Consider the following 26,567-nt stretch of genomic DNA (forward strand, 5'->3'; position numbering starts at 1 on the left):
GTGTGCTTGTTTGGAAAGAAAATGGTGACCTTAAGGATTCTGGCTGGCTGCACTGGAGGAAGGATAAAATTTCTGTCTGGAAGTTTTTATCACTTAAATATATAGCTTCTTCATTAGTCTTGTTTGCTGAGTAACTTGAAGACAACTTACTAAATTGGGTGCATTTAATACAACTACATCAAAGATTAATTATCTCCAGCAGTTGAATGGATCTAAAGTACAAGTAACATAAGCCAAGTGACCCTATTTAGTCATGATCCTTAAGCTAAGAACTAATAAGAAGATGCTGCACTCTTGCTTTTCAGTGTACTTTTACATAAAGGGTTTTAATTACTATAGTTAATGACAGCGGAGTTTCTTTAACCTGTGTGTTTTTGAAAAGTAGCACCCCGCGTGTGTGTACATACGCATCTATGGAAAACATGAATTGTTAAGTACCAAATGGTTCTCTTAAGGTTACTCATTTTACTAACCATAATGTTAGAGAAATATGGCTTTAGTCTTTACTGCATGAAGTTTTTTTTATGAATGAATTGTCAAACCTAAGGAGTTGGAGTGTTGCTTTCTTATAGTTAGGAAGGGCAGCTTGATTATAGTCAAATTTCAAAGAAAAAGTCTCAATGAAAGCTTAGAGCATGAGGAAGTATCTAATAACAGATGTGACCAATCAAAATTACAATGTGCAAACAGTTGCTTTGGATTTATTATCTTTCAGTTTGTGTTGTATACGAATAAAGCACCCTGTGCTTTCAGGCTGTTTTCTGAGAGTATGACGGACTTCCAGCATTCTGAAAATAGACTTTTAAACATTCTGTTTGTCTTAGGAGGGTATGAAAAGATGACCTGCCACCTCAAAGATTTGGTTAAGGAAGCAGAAATAAAACCTACTCTTTGGAAAAGGCATTATAAGGATAGATGTATGCAGCCTGTTTCTTTGCAGTCTGTCAATATGTGGTGGGGGGGGAAATCTTATGTTTCTTCTCAAGCTGTAACGTTAAACTGTTCTTCCACCCTTTAGTGTTTACAAGGCTAACTAAAGCTATTGGGCGCCTTCTGCCACAGTTTTGTGTTACTACACCAGAAAGGTAGCTTGCTGCGTGGGGGTTATGAATTTCTGGTTTTGAAAAGCTGAATTTCATTTTAATTATTAACATGTGAAGTTGGTTGATTATTTAATAACCTAACTTGTGCATAAATGTTGATATATGTGGAATAGAACAGGTTTTCTGCTATATAGATGTTGTGTTTTGGTTTTAAATCAGAACTTACTATTATGTAATATTTTCTCTGACTTTATTAAACAATAATCTTTTAGTCTTTGTTTTGCACAAATACAAAATACAGTCTGGAAGATCAAGTACAGTAGTACTTACATGGGATGAAATTCAGCACAAATCTTGAGCATATACTGTACTGTTGAAATTTTCCCAAATTTCTAGCTGGAAGTCTCTGGGTAACAAGCTGAAGCTTACTGGCAATAGATTAATTCTTCTTATTCTTGGGCTTTGCTTGGAGCCGGCAGAGCAGCTGTGGAAAACTAGGGATGTTTTTGTGAACAAGTCAGTGGCACAAAAGAGAACAGAGGTTTTCTACTTACAGTTCTTTCTTTAAGCCACACCAGCTTCCTTGGCATAAACTCCATAGAGGTAGCACAGTCACAAAACAATGACAAATTAAATGTCCAAAATGCATGTGAACAGTAGAAGTCTGGGTTCTGAGAAAAGGCTAGTGTACCTCTAGTCAAAGTACAATTATCATAGTTCTTTCCAAATGCAGTTAAAGGGCAACAAAACACTGCAATGCCTGAGGAATCAGTTAATATAGGAAATATTGTAAGGCTTTTACATACATCATTGCGTACCCCACATAAAATACTGTAGTACAATTCTAGGTGTAAACAGTACAAAGGTGTTGGGCTCTTTCTAGCTTTTTAATAATTAAAAAATAGAGACAGTTAGTAAAACTTGAAATTTGCTTGTTTTAAGATATAAAAAGCCCCACATCTTTCCCAATGATACATACCATTTTCTGTGTTTCACTGGTTAAAGCAACTCCCTTATCACCCCCTCTAAAGGAAACAAAGTGACGCGCAGCCACTGGTTGGGCAGTGGGTAAGAAAGCATGCACAGTCACAGATGGAGATTTTAAGGTCTGAACGTGAAGTCATGGGAAGCAAGACATGAATTCCTCAGAGTAAGGATGTTCTGTTCTGCTGCACAGGATCTCATACAGTGCCTGGGGTTAGGCTCTAAAAACTACCGTGGTGGCATAGAATTCCTTTGCATCTGCAGTATGTCTGCTTACATCTCAGACTGCAGAAATCTTAGAACTAGGCATCAGGGCTGTTTGCAATCTGTCTTCTGTTGTCTCCCGATATCCTCACTGTTTTGATGTGCAGGAAGTCTAGGCTGCCTCGTGCTTAGGACTGTGTTTAATTCGTCATGGGGAGTGCAGGAAGGCTAACCCAAAGGGTAACCTACAGGCCTCTAGGCCATGGCACATCGTTAACATGAGAACCAGGCATGGAGCCAGAGGGAAGAAGGGCCAAAAGATTATGAGATAAACTGCAAGTCATGAATTTTCTTTGATCTTCATAAATGTATGTATTTCATTTTTAATGAAATATTAGCAAGTTGCAGTTTTGATATATTTCAGGTAAGTTCATGCGCAGTGTAACCACAGTGAGCTAAAACGTGGAAACATGTCAAACCCCCTCACTTGGAATTGCTGATCTGTTCTGCTTAATGGCAATTTGGAACAAACAGCTTGCCTTTATTTTTCCATTCACTAACTTGCCTTATGATGTCTGCTTGTTAATTGGCAGCCCAGCTTCGTATCCAGTTTGTTCCAGAATGGAAGAGGTCAGTCTTAGGTAGTCTCTACAAGCAGCTTCTAGTGAGAAGAAATTCAGAATTTAATCAACTCCACGTTAGTTGTCTGGGTTTTTCAGCGTTTCCGTTACTTGTGTTAATTCACCTCAGTGTGAGGTTTTTCTGTTAATTGGCCTTCATTTCCTAACTGCTGGTAGATATATTGATTTCTGGATATTGCAGACAAATGATCAGTCAAGAGAGCTGGATGCAGCTTGTCCTTGTGCTGCTGACGGTTCAGTGGTTCTGTCTTGCATATGGCAAATGAAATCTGAGGTCTTAAGGGTGGTGACTAATGAGGGCAGCCTATTTGCGGCAAGGAGCCAATCTTTGATGAACCCATGATGCAACAGCGTGTTGCAAACTTTAGCTGATTTTCTTCAACTGAGAGTACTTCACCACTTCTTTATATGGCTTTTCATTATACCCTGACTATCGTTTCAGGTCCTCTTTTTTATAACGCTGTGATTAAAACAAAGTGTCTCTGGATTTTGCTTTATTTGCTTGCTGGTTTTGTGGAGACTAGCAGAGGAGGAATAACAAACCTCCTCCTGCTCCCATCAGAGAGCGCAGGTGGTGGATGGAACCTTACGGTTTTGAAGGGAAGTGGTATGACTGATACAGACAATTTATTGGATGATCAGTTGCCTTTAGGTATCAATTTACTTAAACAGCTTAATAAATTGTTCTTGCGATGCTGGCAGTTTTACTAGTGGGATGCCTTTCCCAGGTTTTAGGATGGATTTGTGTGAATGATTACAGTTAGCTTCGCAACACTTGAACTATACTTAGAACTGCTTTAGTCACCTACTTTGTTTTTCTTGACCATCAGCCTCAGCTCTAGAAGAGTGAATGTTCTAGAATTTCCCAATCAGAATATTTCTAAGATACTATGAAGCAAAGGCAAATACTCTGCTGTAGCAAGTATTTTAAAAAGTAGTCTTTATTAGTGCCCTTAACAATTGAGAATGTTGTTCTAGTTTTAGATTTACTTCTCTCTGAAAGTGCAAAAAGCCTGAGATGCCTGGCTTAATTTATTTTTAGGTTAAGTGTTTGCTGTATTAAGAGGCTCTGTTTTAACATAGGTTGTTTTTTCTATTTTAACCTTTTTTGTTTGTTTTGGTTTTTTTATCCTGCTGAAGGTTAAATACTGATAACATCCTGTGGAACAGTGCTTGAATGTGTTTTTTTATTAAACTCCAAGTTTTGGGGGCATTTATTAGAACTGTTTAATCTTAGGCCAATTTAACTAGTAGCAGACTAATAAAAATAATAATGTTGGGCTTCCTGCCATGACAAATGTTGACTTACCCTTATAAAGCTGACTAAAAACTAATAACCTTTAAAGTATAGGACTGTGGAAATTTAGCCAGTTACATGAGGTCTGAAACAGAGTCATTCTGTTTTAGTTTGCTGGCGCTGCTTGTGAATTAGGTTTGAAGCAAAGGTTACTGTACTGTTTCAATTTATAGTGTCTTCCATTTATTACACTGTTAACTCTTTTGAGACTAATTTAAGTTAAAACATTTTGTGCTAATGAATGCTCCCATAGCACGGAATGAATACTTTGGTTATCTGTTTGTCTCAGTTCACAAATAGAAAGTATATCAAAAGGGGGGGGGGAAATAACCAGCATTTTTTTTATAAAATGTCAAGAAAGTTAGCAACTGCAAATCCAGAATTACTCCTGTAAATAATTATGTCAGAACTTGTTGAACAACTCCAATAAGTTGGGATGTTTTTAACAAGCATTGTCAATTTCAGCAGTTTTGTATGTGAATTGAGAGAAAGTTAGTTTGCCTTTGAAGGTAAACGAGGTAAATTCTAAAATATTCTCAAATGCTAAGTTCCTGTGCCAGTTTTCACACGGCACTTTCTGGGCTGCCTTAAAAATCTCTCTAAATTCCTTTTGTTGAGCTTGTTTTTAAATAAAATCAGAAAAATCAACACAATGTGGTCACAGTAGTGCTGCATGTGGGCTGAAGACACAAGTGTGATGACCCCTCAGGGAAATATTTTCCCTTGTTTGTCAAACTCAGCACCAGTTCTCCGACATGGAGACTGTTGTTGAAATTGCTGATAAGAGATGGGAGAGTCGGGTGGAAAAACAATCATACCAGCAGTGAACATACATTTGCTTTTACTGTTCACTGGGAGGAAATCAGTGGCTAAGCCGGTCAGGAGCACAGAGTGAACGAATTTTGAAGTGAGGTACTGAAGCAAATGAAGACCTTTTATATGGCACCTAGACTACTACTCAGTGCTCTTCAGTATGTGTTAATCCAGGTCATTGGTTCTGCTGTTTTCAGGGCAATATAAAAGGAACCCAGCCTAGTTCTTTTTTATTTCCTTTCCTTCTGTTTTTTAGTAAATTAAACCCAATCTTTTGTTGCAGTAATTTATACATCAAACTGTGATAATTAAGCTGTGGGTGGCCTTGGTGAATGACAATGTGTAGAAAACTAATCGATATTATTAAATGGATTTAACTCACTCTGAAACTCTGCTTTGAATTTGGGGAAAATTCCGTTCTTTACATATACTAGTAAAAGATTTGTTTTATTTTGTGGATGAAGAGTACAAGAAGTGTTATCTTCTTCCCCTAAATAGCCTCTTAGAAGCTTTCATATCTGTGCAGTGTGTTATTGGAGACAGTATATCCAATTATTAGGTGCCTGTTTCACTAATGAAGAAATAAAAATATCAACTTAGCTATCAGTACATTGGAACTAATGTAAGTGCCTAATTCTTCAAAGGATCTTCTGCTTTAACATGCTTCCGTGGCTGTTGAATGCTTAGTTTGCCCCAGGAGTGGGTGCTGTGTGCTAAGATTCAGGCTTTTAAATGGTAATGGGTGTGTATTAGAGCCAAAAATAATGATACCAACGTTACCTTTTACCAAGACGATGTCCTTTTGAAATGACTATATCACAGTTTTAAAAAGCGACACCTCTTTCACTTATGCAAGGCACAAAGACTTGGATTCTACTGAAGAGGGAGTTGGCCGAAGTTACTCAGAGGAGTATGGCTTCCTGGTAGCACTATAGCTGAAGCTGCTTGCTGTATACATTTCCCAGCTGTCTAAACCATTAGGTTAGAGTTTAGTGTAGAAGATACTAGAATATAATTGTATATAGGATCTACAGAATAAATTACAATGAAGAAACAATTTGGAGCACTGTGTCCTTCATTCCAAATTAGAAGAATGGTGAGGTGTGGCATCTTTGAAACTTATCTGATAGCTTCCTGTCTTAAATCAGTGATAATCAGTGAATATGCCATTGTGATTACTGTAATCTTTCCTCCTGCAAATTCCCCAGAAAAGTATATGATGATAATATCCTCTCTCAGAAGGACATAGTAGTTGTTTGAGATGTCTACTGTCTGGTTTTGAGAACCATCCAGATTTTGGATACAGATTGGCTTCTTTTACCAGTTTGTTCACAGTTTCAAGAGTTCTTTTTGAGGCTGCATATATACACAGTATTTCCAGCTTTAATTTTTTGCTCTCTGAATTCAAATGTTACCAAAGTCATCTTGAGTTCAGATATACAGCTCCTTCCAAAAGCCATCTGCTCTTTGTTCTAGCCCAGTCAGGTATTAATTTGACTTCACTTGACTGTTCAGCCTTTGAAGTTCCTGCACTCATGTTTCCCTCAGCTTTATTTAGCCTTATATCAAATTTAAAGCCCTGTCAGATTAACATTACTTGTTCACATATACCAGCTCCACATTTTGGAAACTCTGCCAAACTGCAGTCTGGATCTTTTGTTTTCTAACTTACTTCCTGTATTGTTTTGGCAAGCCTTCCTGACTCTGCAAATGCAGTCTAACATTTGGTACTTTCAGAATTCTGAAATTATTTTTTAATACCGGTAATAACAACTTCAAAAGGTCAGGCAAAACTTTGTAACTCCTGGATTTTTTTGTGTCATAACTTCGCCCAGTTCCCAGTCTGGACAGGTGATGGTTGTTGCAAGTGGATCCAGCCACTAAATCCTATCTCACAATCCTGTCTGCTTCCAACTTCCCTGAACTGAGTGAGGGAGCAGGAGGGAAGGAGGACTGATGACTTGTAGTAGTTCTGAGTCTTGTGAGGACACTCAGAGGTACAGACCTGGGGTCTGATGTTCATTCTGTCTGCACTATATGTCCTTACCGGAGCCTCTTCATGCTGGACAGATGCTAGAATAACACAGTTTTGTGTTTCCATGTGCTTAGATTCATACCCCAAAAGATTTTATCATTGCGGGACCCCTGGTTAACTGGAAAATCAGGGATTTTTCAGAGACAAATTAGTAGAATAATGAACATGTACCAGGAATTCCTAACTGCAAGCAGTTTATTATTTTGAAAATAAATAAATGAAATTGAAGAGGCTTGGGAAGTAGCATCTGGAATGCAGCTCCCTGATCTTATTGGACTAATGTGCAAGTGTAGATTCTGGTCAGTATCTCTGGGTGAGGCAGAACAGTTCACACACTCCTCTTTCCATTGATCTGTTGGTTGTGAAGAGCAGAGCCCTTGGTGAAAAGAACAGCCAACTGTTTAAAACTTTTTTATGCACTTGACTGTGAAATTTTTCCCTATCCAGATCATTGGTCTCAACAGTTTGTTTGGCTTCTCTGTGGTGCTGGTTTGGAGAGGTGACTGACACAGCTGGAGAATGAGGGTATTGATGAAAGGGGAGATAGAGGGGGAACGGATGTACACCATGCAACAGAAATACTGTGATCGAGTGTCTAACAGTTTCAGTATTAGCATCTTAGAGTTTTAGAATTGCTCCGGTAGTGCTATATTTTCATTGCACAGTCAAAGCCTTACCCGTACAAACCTACATACAAACCCGTACCCCACAATGGAGGGGGTGACTCAGTGCTGATTGCTTTTGTCGTTAGACTTCTCTGAGGGAGATGACACATGGAACACTTAAAGTTTGATGAGTTTTCACTTCCAGCTAGGTATCTTAACCTACCAGACAGTTCGTAATGCAGGGTGAAAATCCCATTAGAAATATTCAGAAAGCTTTCTCCATAATTAAGAACTTATGATTAATGAGATTTACTTTCAGAACTCTTTGGTGAAGGTGTAAAGTCTCAGTCTTCTGAAATTATCTTAAATAATTATATTGCAGAGAATCCTGTAATAATACTGATCTCTTTTAATAAAATTGAATTCCTAATTTGAACTACGTATTTAGCTGTTTTGAATTCTGATCAGATTTTTCAGTGTGAGATCAGAATACGATACATTACATGAGGAACTCAAAATAGGGTGCTGACACAGAAAGGAGTAGGACCTTTGCAGGCATACCTTCACAACCCATTATCTAACTTTAACTTTCCTTTGACTGCTGGGAGAAGTGCTGACCTCTGGTGGCTTACAACAAGAGAGAAGCTCTAGAAGAGCTTAATGGTTTTTGATGGTGGCTGAAACTCTGTTTGGAGTTCCTTGTCTTTAACATCAATTTCTGTTTTCAGTAAGGTTTTGTAGCATGAACATTAGTAAAAATTATACTGCCTTAGCGTTTTTCTCCTTGAAATGGATAGGGGACTTTTAAAGGGCCGGGGGGGCCTCTACTGTGTTCCCCCTGGAACTGTAGGCATCCTTGGCTAGGAGACAGGGCAGGTTTCAGAGACCCTTTGGGCTGTCTGACATGAAGAAGGGGAAATCATATTTCTTTTTTTCACTTCCTCTCACTCTCCAAGAGAAAGGAGTTTGTTTCTACTCTTTTTACTCAGGATTATTTTCTCCAAGGTTATTTGATGCTGTGCATCAATTTTCACAGCTGCCTGAGGTTTATGTGCCCCACACGGCAGAGCAAATTAGGTCCCGGTCTGAGTGCTTAGCCTGCAGGCTACAGTCTGCAGTCACGCAGTATTTGGAAGTATTCAAATAAGGATAGGCTGACTTGCGGTTCCTTACTTAGTTTTAAACACTACTCAGTAAGCGTTGTTCAAATTTTTTGCAATGCAGTCGAATGAAATGCTGCAGAGAGGCAGTGAAATACAGATTTACTACTTTTGTGATTTCATCTGCTGTCAGTAGTCTCCTCAGAAAATTATCCAAGGGCTTTGGGGCTTAGTTTTGTTATAAGTTAAGACTGAAAGACTGCAAAATTGTGAACAGATCACAGTGTGTGTCGAAAAGGTCTGTAGGACTATGGGGACCATTTAACTTTCAGAAAGCAAGTTATTGCTATGATATTGTGTACATCAAATTTGTACTTTTTTGCATGAGTTTTGTCTTTTGACCAAAGAACATACACATAGCAGCAAAGTTGTAAGATAATAGAAAGGATACAGCAGTTAAGAAGGAGAAATCTTTTCTATTAATCCTAATTCCCCTCTCCCTGTCTTCTGGAAAATCCACACAGTCTTGATTTCCAGATTTCGCTTTTGGGCTGTGATACTTATGCCTAAGTAATCTTTGCTGCTAAGGTAGAGCTGCTAGCAAAAGCTGTGCTGCTGGCATAGCACTGCCCAACTCTGGCTGGGACTTCATGTCCTTTCACTGCAGTGCAGCACAATTCACAACAAGCAGGCTCTGCCATGGGATATTATTTGTGCACCAGGACTGGCATTCTGAATAATCATAAAAAATAATTAAAAAAACCCAACCAGCTGATGGCAGAGCCACCAGTTAGAGAAGAGTTACGGTGGAATCTCAAAGATTTTTCTTCTTTTGTGGGGGGAGGGGGGTGGGGGTGGTGATGCTGTAGATGCTAGTGGTGCTGCAATGACGTAAAAAAAATACTCCCTTCAAAAACCTGTGTCAAAGACATGGTTGCTGAAAAGGAAGGAATATGAATAGCAGTGCAATGGTGAAGATAAGGATGTAACTTCATTTAGGCTGCTAAAATTCTTTAATGGCAGCTTTCATGTGTGGTGGAATATGTTATTTTTGCTAGAGGGTTAAATACTTTGTCCCTCATCTCAGCCGGCATTTATGGATTTCCAGGTCTCCCTGCTGAGAAGTAAATTAAATATGTAGCTGCTTCTCACCTTTCCTCTGTTGCTCTACTAATGGAAGAGAATTTTTTTTGCCAGTAATACAGATGATGATCATCACTGCTGAGATTTATTATTTTGTGGTATCAGGAAGGATGACAAATCTGCATTATTTCCAGAAGGATTTCTGAACAGAAGGATAATAGGCGTGCTTCATTTTCTTAAAGCTATGTCTAGGAAATTGGAGGCATAGCAAGCCTACAAAAACTTTATAAGCATGGCTGAAAAAGAAAGATGAACTGCTTTAGGATGTCCTTGAAATATGATGTTGGATGGGTTTTTTAACTTCACTTGGAAGGTTTGGCTCTTTTTCTGTCAAAAGTTGCTTTTTGCATGTGGTGTTCAAGATCCATTAAATGTCAGATGGAGGTTAGGAAGCCAAGGGTAACTGTTCTATTTTTATGTATTTATAATCACTTTTTTCTTGTGTTACTAATTCTGTTAACGGGTTTTTTTTTTAATATTGGCAGGACAATTGGCATATTATATTGAAGTGGTTATGCATTATTATAAGCACTGTTAACAGTATGTACGAAAAGAAAAACATTTAATTGAATGCTTTATGGTAGATTTTTGTTTAATTTTCCTTTCTATTTTATGCAAAAATTAAATATATGTAAATATGTTATTAATGTGTTTGCCTGTATATATATTTCCATAGGAACATGCACTGAAAGGACAATTACAGTTAGAGATTTCTGTCTAAATTATATACTCTGGAATAAAACACATTTAACTGCATAGTCACATGGTGACAGTGCCAGAGGCAAAGAAACAGAATTGTTTTTTATTTTAAAATATCCCTTTCAGTGACAAGATTGTCATAACATGCATTAGCTGCAGAGCACTGCTGAAAATTTCTCTTTTATGAATGAGTTAATACAATAAAATGATTTAGTCTTTCTTTACCTTCCTCCCTTCCCCTGCTTCCAGCCATGCCAACTTCTCCATCATTACATTTTTCAGCTGTTTCCAGGATCTGTATGTACCAGCCAAGAGTAATCTGTCATTGTCAGCATTTAAAACTGCTATTGTTTTACTACCCTAACTATATACTGGGTTTGCAAACTTGCTTTTTACAAATGCTTTCTTAGGAAAATCAGCAAAACTGTTAGCAACGTTTATCTGATAATGCTCACACTCCCCCCATTTTTTTTTCCTTTCCCTTGTCCTCCTCCCTACTACAGGAGCCCAGCAACAAACGGGTCAAGCCGCTTTCCAGAGTTACATCACTAGCGAGTCTCATTCCTCCTGTACGAGCCACTCCATTGAAGCGGTTCAGCCAGACACTTCAGGTAATTGCAGTAAATGCATTGCTGCATTAAACGGCATTGCTAAAAGGGGAACACATACATATTCACAATTTATTCTAGGGTTAGCATGGGAACGTGAACTGCACCTAGGCATACGCGCACACACCATTGTAATGTGCCAAACAGGTTTAGGCAACTTATGAACACAAAGGAACTCAACTTGAAAACTTGGAACTCTCCCCTCAAAAAACCCACTTCTCTGTCCAGATAATTGATGTTTTTTAATTACCAGTAAGAAAACTATTGCACCTGTAGCATATAAAAGTTGTTATACTAAAGGATTATGATTGCTTTTTAAATTGGATGAACAGGATTTTCCATGACAATTTCTATTTATTTTGGCTGGTTTCTTTGCAAATGTTATTTTGGGTATATTTAGTCATGTAGGACTGCTAAGTTTCCTTCTGTGTGGTGAATTTGACCTTACCTAAACAAAAGAGCTAGTGAACAATTGTAAAAAAGTCATTTTTGCAAAGCTGATGATGAAAATTAATAAAGGGCAAGCAAATTTTAAATGCAGTTTAGAAATCAAATAATTTTGTAGCTGTAATTTCTGTATTATAGATTAGGTGCATCATATTTAACATAATTGGAGACTAATGGAACTTTAGTTTATAAAGTATTTGTGCCTTCAAGACCTAGAGACTGCTAAACATTTGGGTGCTCAACTCCTAACGGTTATCATGAGTGGCAAACAGTTGGGAGCTGCAATGCTGCTGTGGGTCTAGCCTAGAAAGCCAGACTGTTTCCTCTTTAAAACAGTTTACGTAAGAAGGCATGTATAAGATCTAAAGAAAATTATTTAACAAGCTTAATTTCTTTGATGAGAGGAAATATAAAAATATCTTGAATGTATTAAAAACGTTACTTAATCAAAACAAGCTTGATTAGAGCTTTACTCAAGTTATCTCTTAATCTCAAGGAGGAAAGAAGTAAAACTTTAGAGCTACGAGTCTCATGACAAATAAAAAGTCATGGGAAAGAACCCCATTTTTCTGTAGTGGTAGTTATCTAGAAAACAGAATTTTTTGTTAAAAAATTTGTTTTGTTAAAAAATTGATTATTTTTGTAAAAGAAACAGAGTTTCTTTAACATTGGTTTTCCCGTGTTGGGTTTCTACGATTTTGAAAGTGCAAACATCTGCATAGAAAAGCCGCATGTGTGGGGTTGGAGGAAAGGCAAAATGGCTGAACTCCCCTCAGTCTGGGTTTGATCCAGAAGGTGTATTATAGCGTGACTAGAGCAGAGATGCCTGTGTTCCCTTGGGTGTATAAATCTCCTCCATAGTCTGCCTCCAGGAAAAAAATTGGCCTGACTCTGAAAGGACTACATTAGTTCCAGTTGTGAGGAGTGTGGAAAGTGAATCAATTTTTGGCTAAACTGCTTCTGAGCATGGCGCTTCCCTTTTCACAGCCTTAGACAGCTGTTGTCCTCATTTAAGTACCTACGCTATCGTTCTGTAGTGAATGCCTTTGAGACTGGCTTGTCCAGTACAATTTGTATTTAATAAACTTTGATTTAGACTCTCCGAAACAAACTATCCTTTCATGCATGTAGTAGCCGCTTCCCAAGATGAGAGCTACATAAATGTGTTCCAGGGCAAATTTTTACAAAAATAGGAGACAAAACGGTGGCTTCGTTGCAAGTCCTACTGTTACAAGCATTTCTGTCTTGCTCTTTTCATACTGATTATATATTAATTAACTGCTTCAAAGCAGATTAAACACTGATGTTATTCATGCCATCTCCTTTAAGTAACTATGTGCTTGAAGGAGCTGTGATGAGAAATCAACCTGTATGTTCTCCAAATCCTAGGTCTGAATCCATTTCCAAGTGATGAATGCTGGTGATGTCTCTCAAAGCTGCCTTCATAGCTGGCTGTAAATTGACTTCTTATCTGATTTTGTCAGCAACAACAGAACAGGGGAAAAAAGACTGAGCTGCTTGTGCTCCGGTGTCCCATTTGGAATTAGTTAGAAACATTCTGGGAAGCATGTATAGCTTTTTTTACTTTATTATGTATTGACATAACTGTCACTGTGCCTTGTGGAACAGTATAGAACAGGTTTTTTCTTCATGGTGTAATACCTGTAAAAAGAAAATGGTGTTGATTTTTCTGACTGGATGAACTTTTATGTATCTTCATTGTTAAGTTATTTCAGTCAAAACCCATGTTTCTTCTTCCATTGCTGCTAGATGTTCTGTATCTGTAAAATGAAGAAAACTACTATCATCACCACAACATCCAAAACAAACAACTTCTTCCCCTGGAAGAAAACAAAACAAAGCCAACAGAATATCAATTCAAAAAGACCACTCCAACAGCATCAATAAAAGGGATTAGAAAATTCTGAGTTTCCTTTATGGCATTTCAAACAAACCTTCTTACATATTCTTTCTGAATGGAAGATACATGTAAGAGGGGGAAAATAGTTTATTGTGCATAATTTCCCTTACCTCTGTACATGTAACTTCCACTTTATATTAATGGACTTTCTGCATGCCGGTTGAAGAGAAACACCTCTGCATCTGAGATCTATGTAGTGTCTTTTAAGATATGTTCCTAGCAACTTTTCGTGTTTTGCATATTTTATCGATTACAGAGGTATTTGATTTTTTGTGTCTTCCTAACTTTATTACAATTTTCCACATTATCATCGATACTTTTCCCCAAGGACTCCAAGTAACAAAACACATTAAGTCTTTCCAGCTTGCTTTCTGGTTTTTTTTCACTATTTGTAGTCACTTTGTTTCTGTCACATAGAGCACTGTAGACTGACTAATATAATGCTGTTAGATTAATCTATGACAGAGTCTGTCTGTATATCTTCAGGATGCCAAATGCTAAGCGCATCTTCTTACTTGTTTATCCACCTGGAAAACCACTTTATTTCATAGCTGTATTGTCAGCCTGCATCGAGCTAGACTAATGATTATGATGATCTGCTTGTTTCTGCTTGGTCTTACTTACAGCAGTGCTGTTTGGCTTAAAAGCTGAAAATAGGATCAGAAAAAGAACTCCAGCTGATGCTGAAGAGAGAAATTAAAGTCTGGCTAGCTTCCTCTGCAGCTTCAGTTTTCATCAGTATGTCTTGAATTTAAGTAGGGAGTCCAAATTATTTTTATCTATCTTATGACACCAGAAACTTCTAAAAGTCCTTAAGAAGAAAATGCTTTTTAACATCAGTTCTGAATGCTAGGACGTTGATTTGTAGTGCCCTTTTCCCAGTACATGAAACTGTTTGCTTTACTGCAACTGAAATTAAGGTTTGTTAATTGCATGAATTAATATCAGTAGCACATAGACCTTTCATAGTAACAGTCTTGTAACAGCCAGTGAAAGCTATTGCAGTCAGATAAATACAGGAAACAAAATCAGGGGTTGTGGCTGGATTCTTCCCCAGCTCCTTTAGTTTTTGGAGGTTTTGATAATCCCAGATGGGCATAATTTTTAACCAGTATGCTGGACATGTTTTTTAACGAAGCCACAAACTAGGAAAATATTTTTAAAAGACTGGAGATGTAGAAATGCTGCTTTGACATTCCTACAATTCCTTCATGGGATTCTATCACATGACTGATTTCTCCCCTGCCTTTCATGGCAAGTACCAACCAAAGATACCATCAGAGTACCTTTAAACTTGTTTTTAAAAATTTCTGGTAGAACTTCATTTTAGGGCTCTATTCCACTAAACTGAAATGGGTCTGTTTGTTTGCAAAAAAATGGGTAAAGTAGTAGAACTGAGATGCTTAAACTGATGTTGTACATTTATCTTAAACTATCAGAGAGTTTTATTGAAATAATTTATTGTTTATTTGGGGATTTCTTTAGTTAGGCTTATATAGGTTTACATCTCATTTCTATTCTTGCCTGTTACAGTATTGATGATTCAAGTATGCCTGACTCTTAAGGGACAAAGTATTAATTTTAGCATTAAATACTCTTTCCCTGGTGATGTATTAGTTTGTCTTTTTATAGCTTCACAAGCCAATTTCTGCAACATTTATGCAAAGGAAAAGATAATATCTTAAAATAAGCTTGGATTCCACATTGAAGTATGTGATTCCCAGCCTAACTAGACTTCAGTGTACCAGGATAAGTCAGTCAGTGTTTTTGCCTTTGCTGTGTTAGTGCATAAAAGAAGGAAACATGCCAGACAAAGAAACCACTTGCTCTTGAAGTGAAATTTGTCCTCATTGTTAAGTAACACCTTAAAACAATTCTGTCCCTTTCCACTAATAAATACCCTCAATCCTATGTTCATTATTAATATTAAGCAAGGTATACTTTCTATGGTTAATTAAAAGGGTGATGTATGAGAGAAATCAATTAAATATATAGTTCCTCTGTCCAGGTAGTAAAGATGCTAAGCAAGCAAGCAGGATTTTGGGGAGTTTGGTTTCCTTTTGAGTTTCTTAGCCTTTTTGTGCCCCTTCTGCCCAGCGGAGGACAGTATAGGGCTGTAGAGAATAGTATCAAGCATTCTCATGCAGCACAAAGAACGTTACTATCAGCGGATGTGAAAGCTTACTTTTCTCAAAACACTGTATGTAATTTCAGTTTGCTGTTACGGGTGCATGCCATTTTGTAACATGATAGATGACTTTTTGTTAAAAGGTTTCAAGATCAAGGCATTTACTTTAAAAATCAGTCTGCCTGGTGCCTTTTGTTATAAGTACTTTCTTCATTCAACATAAAACATTCCTTTAAGAAACCATCACAAACAAAGGAGCTATATACGGGAGGATGCGTATGGGAATGCATGGAAAGGGGCATTCCACCTCAGGTCATGGAATGACAACTGTTCTGCTTGGCTGCATTCTTGTGGTTGGTGATTTGTGGATGCAACACACCCGCCTCTTTTCCCCAATCTTTCCATTTGCATGTGAAAATAATGGGTTTCATGATTCACCATTGTAACAAGTGTAAATTAAGCATGTAGTTTCACGTGTGTTTCTTTATCTTCTTAACTCTTGAAGGAAGACTAGCACCTGACTTGCAAAGTTTTGGAAGGTTGGTATATACATATGTGTGTGTGTTTATTTTTAAGGGTTTTGTCAATTCCAAGTAGGGCTTAAAATGGCTTCTGTTAAAAGGCACAGTTTTCATTTATGTCTTCTGATATTTTAAAAACATATCGTTTTTATAGGCACTATTTTCATTTCATGGGCTTGTATCTTCAGAGGAGAATTTCAAATATTGTACTTTGTATATGCTGCTTTCAACCTGGAAATGAAGAGAATTTATTTTGTTTTAAATATTCTTACCCAAGGCAATCGAAAGATGATTGTGTTATGTAAGGCAGGTTTTAAATAACAACAAAAATGTAGAGTATTTAAACAATGTGAAATACTTGAGGCATTTCAGAGGTAGGACTTCAAAAAGAAGCCTCTAATTTTAAAGCGGCAAGAAAGGAATCTTTTCAGAATAGCGCAGTGAGAGCATAAGGTATCCATCCTTAGCCTGAACTGTTTCTAAGAGTCTACAGGCAAATAGAACTCTCAAGTCTCACTTAAAATTGGACTTGTTTTTATTGAAGTTTAAGACCAGACCACATAATAGATACAGAGGTGCTGGTACACATCATCAGGGTTCAGAGGCTCCAGAAATATTAATAAAGATTCTACAATAGTAGAACACAAGACTGGTATTTCACAATTTGCTATCTGCTAGCACTGATTGACATGTTTCTTCAATTCTGAGAAATAAGTAGGAACAAGTGGTGTGAGAAGCCTCTGGCTTGTTGCTTGTCATAAACATTAAAATATGGATATTGACACACCTTTTCCTTAAAGATAATGTGATTGCCCTTCTCTTTTCAGTCAGATAACCATTTCACATCTTTGTATGTGAATTAGTTTCTTGATCTCATTGCAAATCTGAAGAGGCAGAATGTTACCAGTTGAAAGGGTTTCTCTATGTATCAAAACCAGTTTGGTCAGAGTATTATAGCACTAATTATTAAATCCTGCTTAAGGACATATCTGGAATGATTATAACAGTCAAATCTTTCATGATTCTGACAGTTTACCAAAAAAAAAAAAAAAAAAAGTATTGCCACCATGAGGTAGCAAGACACTTATTAAGGTAAGAGGAAAGGTTTTGAAGGCCAGTCTCACTTTATGAACTCTCTTTCTGCCCAACCGAGAAAACTTTTTTTTTCTTAAACCATTTATATGTGTTTGATGTAATGCACCTTTTCATCTGATATCCTCGAGGTAGGACCTATTGTTTCTCAGTACAGACATCTTTGAACAATCCCCACCCCCAAATAAACAGAACTCAACAATTCTGTTGACTTTCAGTTAATACACAAGATGAGTTTATCTACCAGATTGTGGTGTCTTAACTTTCCGGAGTTTTCTGTGTACCAACTGAATCTTTCTTTCAAAATGAACCAAAAAACGTATTTGTACTAGTTTTGTCTCTAAAATTGGCATTATTTCTAAATTTTTAAGTATTAGGGATCTAATGAGGCAGATATGTGTAATGCATGAATAATTCCTGTCTGTTTATTGAATTGAAGCTTTGTATTTGATCAGTTATGTTAGTGTGTTGGACAATTCTGCTGTTATCCCTGTAGTTTATTCTTGTTGTGTAGTATATGAATGCATTGTATAATTTTAAACATGTTGAGAACAGGACGTGGACATAGTTCACTGCAGGAATGGAAGTACTGGCCTTCCATAAAGATGTATTAAAATAATTTCTCTTACATTCCCAGTACTAAACATTACTATTAAGTTCACAGTAAAAACTAATCAGATAATGTTTGTTTGTTGTACTGAACTACGTATATAAATTCCTTAGAAGAAAAATGTGTAATGTGAAACTGTTCTAACAATAAAAACTATTCTTCTATGTATTTCTAGCGTTCTATCAGTTTCCGTAGTGACAGTCGCCCAGATCTGTTCAGTCCCCGACCATGGTCTCGAAATATGCCCCCTGCTAACACAAAGCGGAGAGACAGCAAACTATGGAGTGAGACCTTTGATGTTTGTGTCAATCACATGCTTACATCTAAAGAAATAAAGCGTCAAGAGGTAAGTTTGGTTTTTTTTTACCATATATTTCATGTTCAAAAGTCATCTTTAAAGCATGGGGTTGAGGAATGCTAGTAGGCATTAGGATAGCACCTGAAGCTTTCCTGAAATTAAACAGAATGTCACCACCTCCACTAGAAGCAGAATTCCATCCCTAGTCTTTATAATTCAAGCTATATTAGATGAATATATTCTTTTTTAAAATCAGCTCATCATATTTCCTTAATAAATGTGAAGTTACTATGATATATTGTACTATGATTGGCTGCATTTGTGTACGTGTTCTGTATGACAGTTTCTGTAGTGATGTTTCATTTTGTTGTTCTAGTAATGATAGATGAGCATGCTATTTCAGGAACAGGTATTTATCAAGTGATATGTATGCACAGAAATGCAGAATCATTTTGCTTGTTGGAAAAGAGTGTCTTTGAGGACGTTTTCAGTGCTAGAAAATGAAATATTGATCAAAAGATGTATCTTCCAAAGCAAAAAAAAGAGTACATCAGTGGTTTTAATGTGTTGTACATGACAAATTCTAAATAGTTCATGTTACAGCCAATGATAGAGCTCCTGCGGAATCAAGATTTTTTTTTTTTTTCCTAAAGAAATTTCTAGCAGTATCAACAAAGTTTCTAAGAATCTCTCTGAGAATACTTCAGGGACTGAGTCATAAATCGAACAACAGTAACATCAAGTATTTCTTGTGCAGATTTTAACATTGTAGAGGAATTAGTAGGAAATAACTTTTAAAATTGAGAACTTCAAAGGCAGCTTATGGAAAAATAAACTGTATTAGTTCTTAACACTGCATGCCTCAACAGAATATCTGAACCACTTCCATGTGTGCACTGTCAGTTAACTCACACTATGGCAAGCCTTCCATGTATGCATATTATCAAGCTAGGAGAATCTGCAGTAGCTGAAGATGTTCTTCCATGATTTATGTAGGTTGAAAGCCTTGACTGTAAAGTTAGTAATTCTAACTGACCAAAATGTTGTCAACTTTTACGGTACCCAAGTTCAGAATGAAACAATGGTATTTTGATAAGCTGGTGTATTAGGGTGGTGTTTATTTTTAATCTGAAATTAAAAAAAAAAATAATGAACTGGTACCAAAACAAAAGTGTTCACTACCAAAGAAATGTTTTAAAGAAGATCTGTCTTTTACTTAGACCTGGAACTTTTACCACTGCATGTGTTGAAATGGAACACAACAAACGCCTATGCAAATAGTTGTATAAATGGTTAAGATATAGTTGAGTCAAAATAGCACACTGAAGATAGCTCCCCCATCTGGAAGCACATCTGTTTGAAAAACATTAATTCTGTGGCTATTTTAGATAAGCATTTTATGGACAATCTGATATAGCTCTGCTTTAAAAAACACTGCACATGATTCCATACCTATGGAATAAAGCCTGACTTTTTTTCTGCAATTTGATTTAGCAGAGAAATTCTGCTACATAGTATTAAGACAGCTGTTCAGAATATAACATCAACTCAAGGGGGGGTATAGATTAAATAAACATATTTTATGATATTTGTGTCTTTTTTTTACAGGCTATCTTTGAACTTTCCCAGGGAGAAGAAGACTTGATAGAGGATCTGAAGTTAGCAAAAAAGGTATGGTTTTTTTTAAAAAAAAAAAAATCACAACAAACAGTATTCATTGGTTCATATCACTTTTAAAATAATCCTTGCTTTTTATAATTGCTAAGACATTAAGAGGGGAAAAAAACCCCAAACATATTTCTATTTTCCCATTCTTTCTGAAACCACTTAAATGTACTGCTTTTTAGTTTTTTTTCTTAAAACATGAAATTGATAGTTTAAGATATGGTTATGAAGCTTGAAAATATTCTCAGCGATTGGTGTGGTTTTACTTTCAGGGAGCTTTAAATGCTACCACTAATTTTTCAGTCACCAATGATATATTAATTACAGAGCTCCCCTTTTTTCTTTTCAGGCTTATCATGATCCAATGCTTAAACTTTCCATAATGACAGAGCAAGAGTTGAACCAAATTTTTGGAACATTGGACTCTCTAATTCCTCTACATGAAGGTAAAACTCAAGTAGTCTTTGCCTGTGTTACTACTGCACATAGATTATAGTCAACTGGTTCATTAAGTGAAGTTTCTCTTCTTTTTCTAATCATGACCAGATCTTCTTAGGCGACTTCAAGAAGTCAGGAAACCTGATGGATCAACAGAACATGTTGGCCATATCCTTGTGGGTTGGGTAAGGCAGAGTTTTTAATCAGTTTTGGGACTTTAGTTTGGAGCTGCAACATGTTTTTTATCAGACAATTTCCTTCCCATATCTAGCATAACATGTCAAAAATACTTTGTCAAAGTATTTTTAAAAGCTAATGCAACTATTTAGAGACATAATGGAATATTTTATCTTTTCAGGGATTTCCCCTGAAAAGATTTAGACTAGGATGTTGTTTTTATAGCTTTTGCTATTCAGGAGACGAGCAGTATTTAATACACTTTAAATAAAAACGAAGAGTCAGACTAGAGTTTGTCTGATGTAGATCATTTAAGAACCTGCCCCCATTTGTATTCTGGTTTCCTAGGGAAATGAAGCTTGAACAGTCACATTGTGTAAGGGCACCCTGCCATTATTTTTAAATGTCAGTCTGTTCCAGTCAAGGTAACAGGTAGTTGTTAGTGCTGTCAAAGGTAATAATTTTCTAGAAGCTTGTTAAAATAAGGCAGGCAGGGATACAAGAGAGATGCTATTGCTGCCCCACAAAAGAAAAAGTTGGTAAGTTCACTTTCACTAGCATCGAACAACATAAACACTGAAAATAGCTTTTGTTAGTTTTGTTGATAAAATTGCTCATTATATTAAAAAAGAGGCATTTTTTTAAGGATTCAGATATGCGAAAAGTTCACTTGTAATTATATGTAAGTAATGAAATTTAGCAGGAAAAAAAGGGCTTGAAATTTTTAAGATATTAGGTAACAACATATTTAGCAGCTCTGTGTGAACAGTGGCCTATTGTAAATGAGAGAAACATGATCACTACTAGTACACAACGCAAATAGTTAATGATAAACTTGTAAGTGTCAAAAATTATCTCTTTTTCTTTGCATAAGGTAATTTTAAATATATTTATATTCTGGTGCGCTTGAACACTAGTGAACTTCTCTTGGTCTGAATATGTCTGAGTCTAGTTTCCTTTGCTGAAGATTTTGCATATAATTGTGTGTTAATATAGTAGTTTTTGTAAATGGATATATTGTTCTAATCAAGATACAAGCGAGGTTTTTTCAGATTTAAGGCACTGTTCTGTCATCTTAGTTTGGTCAAGGTTCTTGAGGGCAATACAGAAGTTTGACTATAGAAGTTTGCTTATCTAAAAAAGGCCAGGTTTGGGACTACTCATTCCTAGGCTTTTATTTCCATTCATAATTAAAATCAGACTTCTGTGTTCAACTATTGTCTGCACTAGGTAGTGCTCAGTCTTAAGTCATGGATATTTTTAATGCTTTGGAATAATACTGGAGATCTGTAGGAACTGAGAGATGAGCTAGTGCTTCTAAATGGTTTAAATGATGAACAGGGTGGTCAGAGGACCTTTGTAAACCTTATATATGTTGGAAATATTATCATCAATAAATTGTGGATAAATGTCCAGCTAGAAGATCTCAGCATGAGTTCTGACATCCTGAATCACTTGAAACTTTCGATGTAGCAAACTGTGCTTTGTTTCAGCTGCAGAATATTTTATTCCTTTCCGCAGCTTCCATGCCTGAACTCCTATGATAGCTACTGCAGCAATCAAGTAGCAGCCAAAGCTTTATTGGATCACAAGAAACAAGATCACAGAGTGCAAGATTTCCTACAGCGCTGTTTAGAGTCTCCTTTTAGTCGCAAACTGGACCTTTGGAATTTCCTTGACATCCCAAGAAGCCGTTTAGTTAAATACCCATTACTACTCAGAGAAATTTTGAGACACACACCAAATGATCATCCAGATCAGCAGCACCTTGAAGAAGCTGTGAGTTACTGTGGGGTTTGGGGTTTTTTTAGGAGATTATAGCACTTTTAGCTTATTAATGAATTAAGGGACACTACATAAAATATGGAAATGCTAATACTTATATGAACAGAATATCTAGCCCCACTCCCCCAATTAAATCCTATTTCAGTAGCGAAGTGATACAAAAAAAAGAAAGGGTGGCATGGGAGGTGTTTTCCACAGCTCTTGTCTGATCCTTGTCCCTTTTGCATTTCCTTTTCAATGTTATTTACCATTCTAATTTAAGTTGGGTAATGTGGAGGTTTCTTTTCGGGTTTTAGATAATTTAGATAAGTTTTATTCCCTGGCTTAAGACCATACATAACCTCTGAGTCTAGATTAATTATCATCTGCAGGAATGTTGCTGAAATTTGCCTTCATTTTGTTTTTTAGTTAGAATAGCATTCTGCTTTCTGGAGTAAAACCAGAGGGATAAATCCAAGGCTTTAGAAGTTCCTTATTAATAGAAAGGAACCTGATTCAGATATTCTGAAAGGTTTCTAAGATTTCTTTTCTTTCCCATACACACACACGCACACTTTTATATATATGTGCACGCATGCAAACATATATCTCGGAGTAAATGAGTTTACTGTAGCTGAATTGTTTGAAATACTTCTAAATTAATGAATAAATAAATACCATTGGTATCCTATTGCTTTTGAATAGTATTTAAATATAAGTAAGTTTCATTAATATTTTGAGGACAAAATTCATGATTTGCCTAGACTTGAATATGTTGTACATTTCAGTATTTCTTTGCTGAAAAATGAGAGCCCTGTTTTTTTTGGAAAGTGCATGTTTCAAAACACATCTACCTGACCGCTATTGTTCTGCTATTCCTTCCCCAAATCCCTTGCCCAGCTTGCATTTAGATGTAATCTATAAGGTACCTTTTCCCCTTGTGCATATTCTTTTAAACCCAAACAAAAATCGTAAATATCTCAAAGAATTCTTCTGCTTATTTCTAAGGTTTGCTTTTCTACATAATGTCTGGTAATATCGTCTAAAAAATGTTTCAAATGCTTTCTTCCAGTACCTGTATTTGGTAATTGTTTAATAAAATATCATATATCATCAGGATTTTTTTCTTGATATTTCAATAGCATTTTACAGCTTTGTGGTGCTCTGCTTCAGCAGAACACTGTGTATCTTTGAAATGATGTATTTCATAAATTTTATATTTGCCAAGTTAAATTAGGAAACAGAAATTACTCTCTGTGTTTGCCTCTTAACACTGTTTTAGGCTTATGAAGTACATTTGTCTTCCTGTCTGGCAGTCTGCTATAAGCACATGGGGCCAGGCTGATCCCTGATAAATCTCCTGGGATCAGTAGATACTTGAATTATCTGTTTGGGCATGTATGTCTCAACCCATTCTCCTGCTTCACCTCTAGTTATTTAGCAGAGGAAATTGATCGGTCTAAGCAACCTATGATCACTATTAGAGTGGACTAAAATTAACAGAACTTCACATCCACATGCCCAATTAAGGACCTGTATTTTAAGTTTCAGATAAATTGATATCAAGGTCCTTAAAGACCGCATAGTATAAGGAAGTTCAAGATAGAGAGCTTATTTTTATAGAAAAGGCAAAGCTTTCTTTTTAATTTTTTTTTAAAGTAAAAAGGCAAGATAGTTATTACTTTTAATTGTAAAATTTTAGGTATATGCAAGTAGTGGAATTGTAAAATAAAATTAATTTACCTTATTTCCAGAAGGTAACTTTCATGATGAACAAAAATTGAGAATTTAGTGTTTTGGGCTAGTTGAAATTTTGCAGGATAAGGATCATGATAGTTTTTCTGTTTCTTGTTCTCTGATTTGATGCAGCAGTTTTCAGAGAATTATAATCTATTTAAAATAAATATTTTTAAGACAGGTCATTTGTCCCGTGTCATTTATTGGCACATCAGCTGACAAAAATACATCTCTGATTATATTTCTTACATCTGTTTATCTTAATTCTCCCTATTTCAGTTTGATATAAAGAGATAAGTACCATATTTTTAAGCCATTGTTAGAAACAATGATAAAGCCAAACTGAAGTGTCTTTGTACACTGTAGTCTGCTAAATTCTGTTGCTAATATTAATACTCTTATAGACTGGTCTGCAAAATATTCATTAAAAATATACTGTAAGTTAATATGTATTTTATTGTAGCTACAGTTCAAATTATTAGGAGATAGCTCTGAATATTGGATTTTCTAATTAAAGTTCGTGTGTTTTCATTGTTTTTCTGTAGATAAATATAATTCAGGGCATAGTGGCTGAAATCAACATAAAGACTGGTGAATCTGAATGCCAGTATTACAAAGAGAGACTTATTTATCTTGAAGAAGGCCAAAGGGATTCATTGATCGACAATTCACGTGTTGTATGTTGTCATGGTGAACTGAAGAACAACAGGGGAGTGGTAAGGAATAAATATTTTGTCATAAATGGCTTTAAAAAATATCTTCATTTTGCATGACAGTTAAGAGCTGTGAGTATACATACGGAAACATCACCCTCTCATATATAGGATGTTGATAAATATGAACTATTATATATAACACTCATCTTTTTTGTTAGCAATCAAATATCTGTATATGGAGATAATAAGCTTATATGTGCATCTGTCTCTTAAAGGGACCTAACAATATCCTGGCTAAGTTATAAATCTGATAAATTTCAGTAAAACTTGCAGGAAAAAAAGCAAATAAAAACCATATTTCTGGTTTCAGAGACATGATAGTAATGTCTCTAATGACACACAAAATGTACTAACAAATTTTAAATCTGTCAAAGGCTGTGGTTTTGGGGTTTTTTCCTCCAAGGTTAAGTAGAAACAACATGAAATTTTGAATGGACAAACAAAGAAAAACAATCTTTCTCATTAACTGAGGTTATGAAAGTTTTATTAAAAAAACTGACAAAGTAAGCAGGATTGTAAATGCATTTTTCAGCATTGGAAGTGCTTCTATGTAGCATGTTTATGCATGCAATAGAAGGATCATGTTTTACCATACGGCTGAGATGGAAAGATGACATGGATGCTGTTTTCTGGTTCACCTGATGATAAAGATCAGGCAGACAGTTAACATACAGCAAACCAGCAGGAAGAAACTGGCAGTTTTCATCTTTCTGGATAATTTTATTTATTCCATCCACACTAGCCCTGCCTTTCTTTGGTAGCATAACATTAAGTATATTATTAATTATTTCCAATTTATGAACAGTATTTAAAATTCCCCAGCATTTTTGGGAGGTTTCCACACTGATGTATTCCTTGAATACAGTTGACAGTGTGGGATATTTTTATGTTTGTGTGTTTCTTTGATTTGGGGTGAAAAAACAGATCATTTTTATCTTAATGTTATCAGTCTCCTTTTCACACCTGCTATTACAGAGTATTAGCTTTTGCAGAAAATAAGAGATCTCACCATTGAAAGGAGTTTCATATGACTTCCACTAAAATCAGCCATAACAAAGCTTTACATTATGAAGAATTTGCAACATTTTGTGGATGATGATTTGAAAACTGAGTTTCAAAATAAACAAGATATTTTTGCTGCACATTTAGAATATCAAAAAGCCCCCACCAAATCCCAACCCTACTTAACGAGCAAACATCCATACCTGTATATACCTCAAATATTTAATCTCACACATTTTTGCTTTCTTTCATATTTCATTCACATGAGAAGGTAGCCATTTGCTGAACATATAAACTGAAACACATGATGGATAGATTCCTTACCAGACTCTGCATAGAGTCGCTGTTAATATAAAAGGTGACAGCACTGCATAATAAGGAACAAACACAAAGTTAAGGTGTGTGTCCTGCTGAGACTTAGAGAGGCAAAAGTGGAAGAAAACTGGACTGTTCGTGGATGTAAAATGAGGCATCTGCTGTGGAAAAATAGAATGAAGATGGACTTTTTCAATGTCAGAAGACTGCCAAGGCATATTGGGAAATGTTTCTTCTATAATTACCTCTTTCATTATAGTTCTCTGAAAACATGAGCTACTGGAAGATGGGACGGTGAGCTAAATGGATCTGAAGCTCTATCTTGTGTTAAAATTGCAAATAATGCGTCTATTTAGATTTAGAGTCAGGTCAACTTAAGCAACAAACAGTTACTCATGATTGGGAAGAAAATTTTGGCAGTGAAAAACAAAAAAACTGATTTCAATGCATGATATCAAGTGAAATTAATTTAAAATTTCAGTTTGTTTATTATTGGAAGCCACTGGAGATTGCAAAATGTGAGGAGGAACATAATTTAAAGGTGATAACAGGTGACTTGGGCCA

General features: G+C 36.1%; 1 protein-coding gene across 5 annotated transcripts in view; it reads left to right on the plus strand.

Annotated features, from left to right (window-relative positions):
* Window positions 1-26,567, plus strand: part of ARHGEF3 (Rho guanine nucleotide exchange factor 3) — a 138,555-nt gene that overhangs the window by 108,654 nt on the left and 3,334 nt on the right. For all 5 annotated transcript variants that reach the window (XM_075052702.1, XM_075052704.1, XM_075052703.1 and 2 more), the window contains 7 exons: window positions 11,068-11,175; window positions 18,067-18,237; window positions 19,798-19,860; window positions 20,204-20,300; window positions 20,401-20,477; window positions 21,991-22,248; window positions 24,516-24,686. In XM_075052702.1, coding sequence (XP_074908803.1) covers window positions 11,068-11,175; window positions 18,067-18,237; window positions 19,798-19,860; window positions 20,204-20,300; window positions 20,401-20,477; window positions 21,991-22,248; window positions 24,516-24,686 — 945 coding nt within the window. The remainder of the gene's footprint in view (window positions 1-11,067; window positions 11,176-18,066; window positions 18,238-19,797; window positions 19,861-20,203; window positions 20,301-20,400; window positions 20,478-21,990; window positions 22,249-24,515; window positions 24,687-26,567) is intronic.

Source organism: Buteo buteo, chromosome 21, assembly GCF_964188355.1.
Source record: "Buteo buteo chromosome 21, bButBut1.hap1.1, whole genome shotgun sequence".
NCBI classification, from domain to species: Eukaryota; Metazoa; Chordata; class Aves; order Accipitriformes; family Accipitridae; genus Buteo; species Buteo buteo.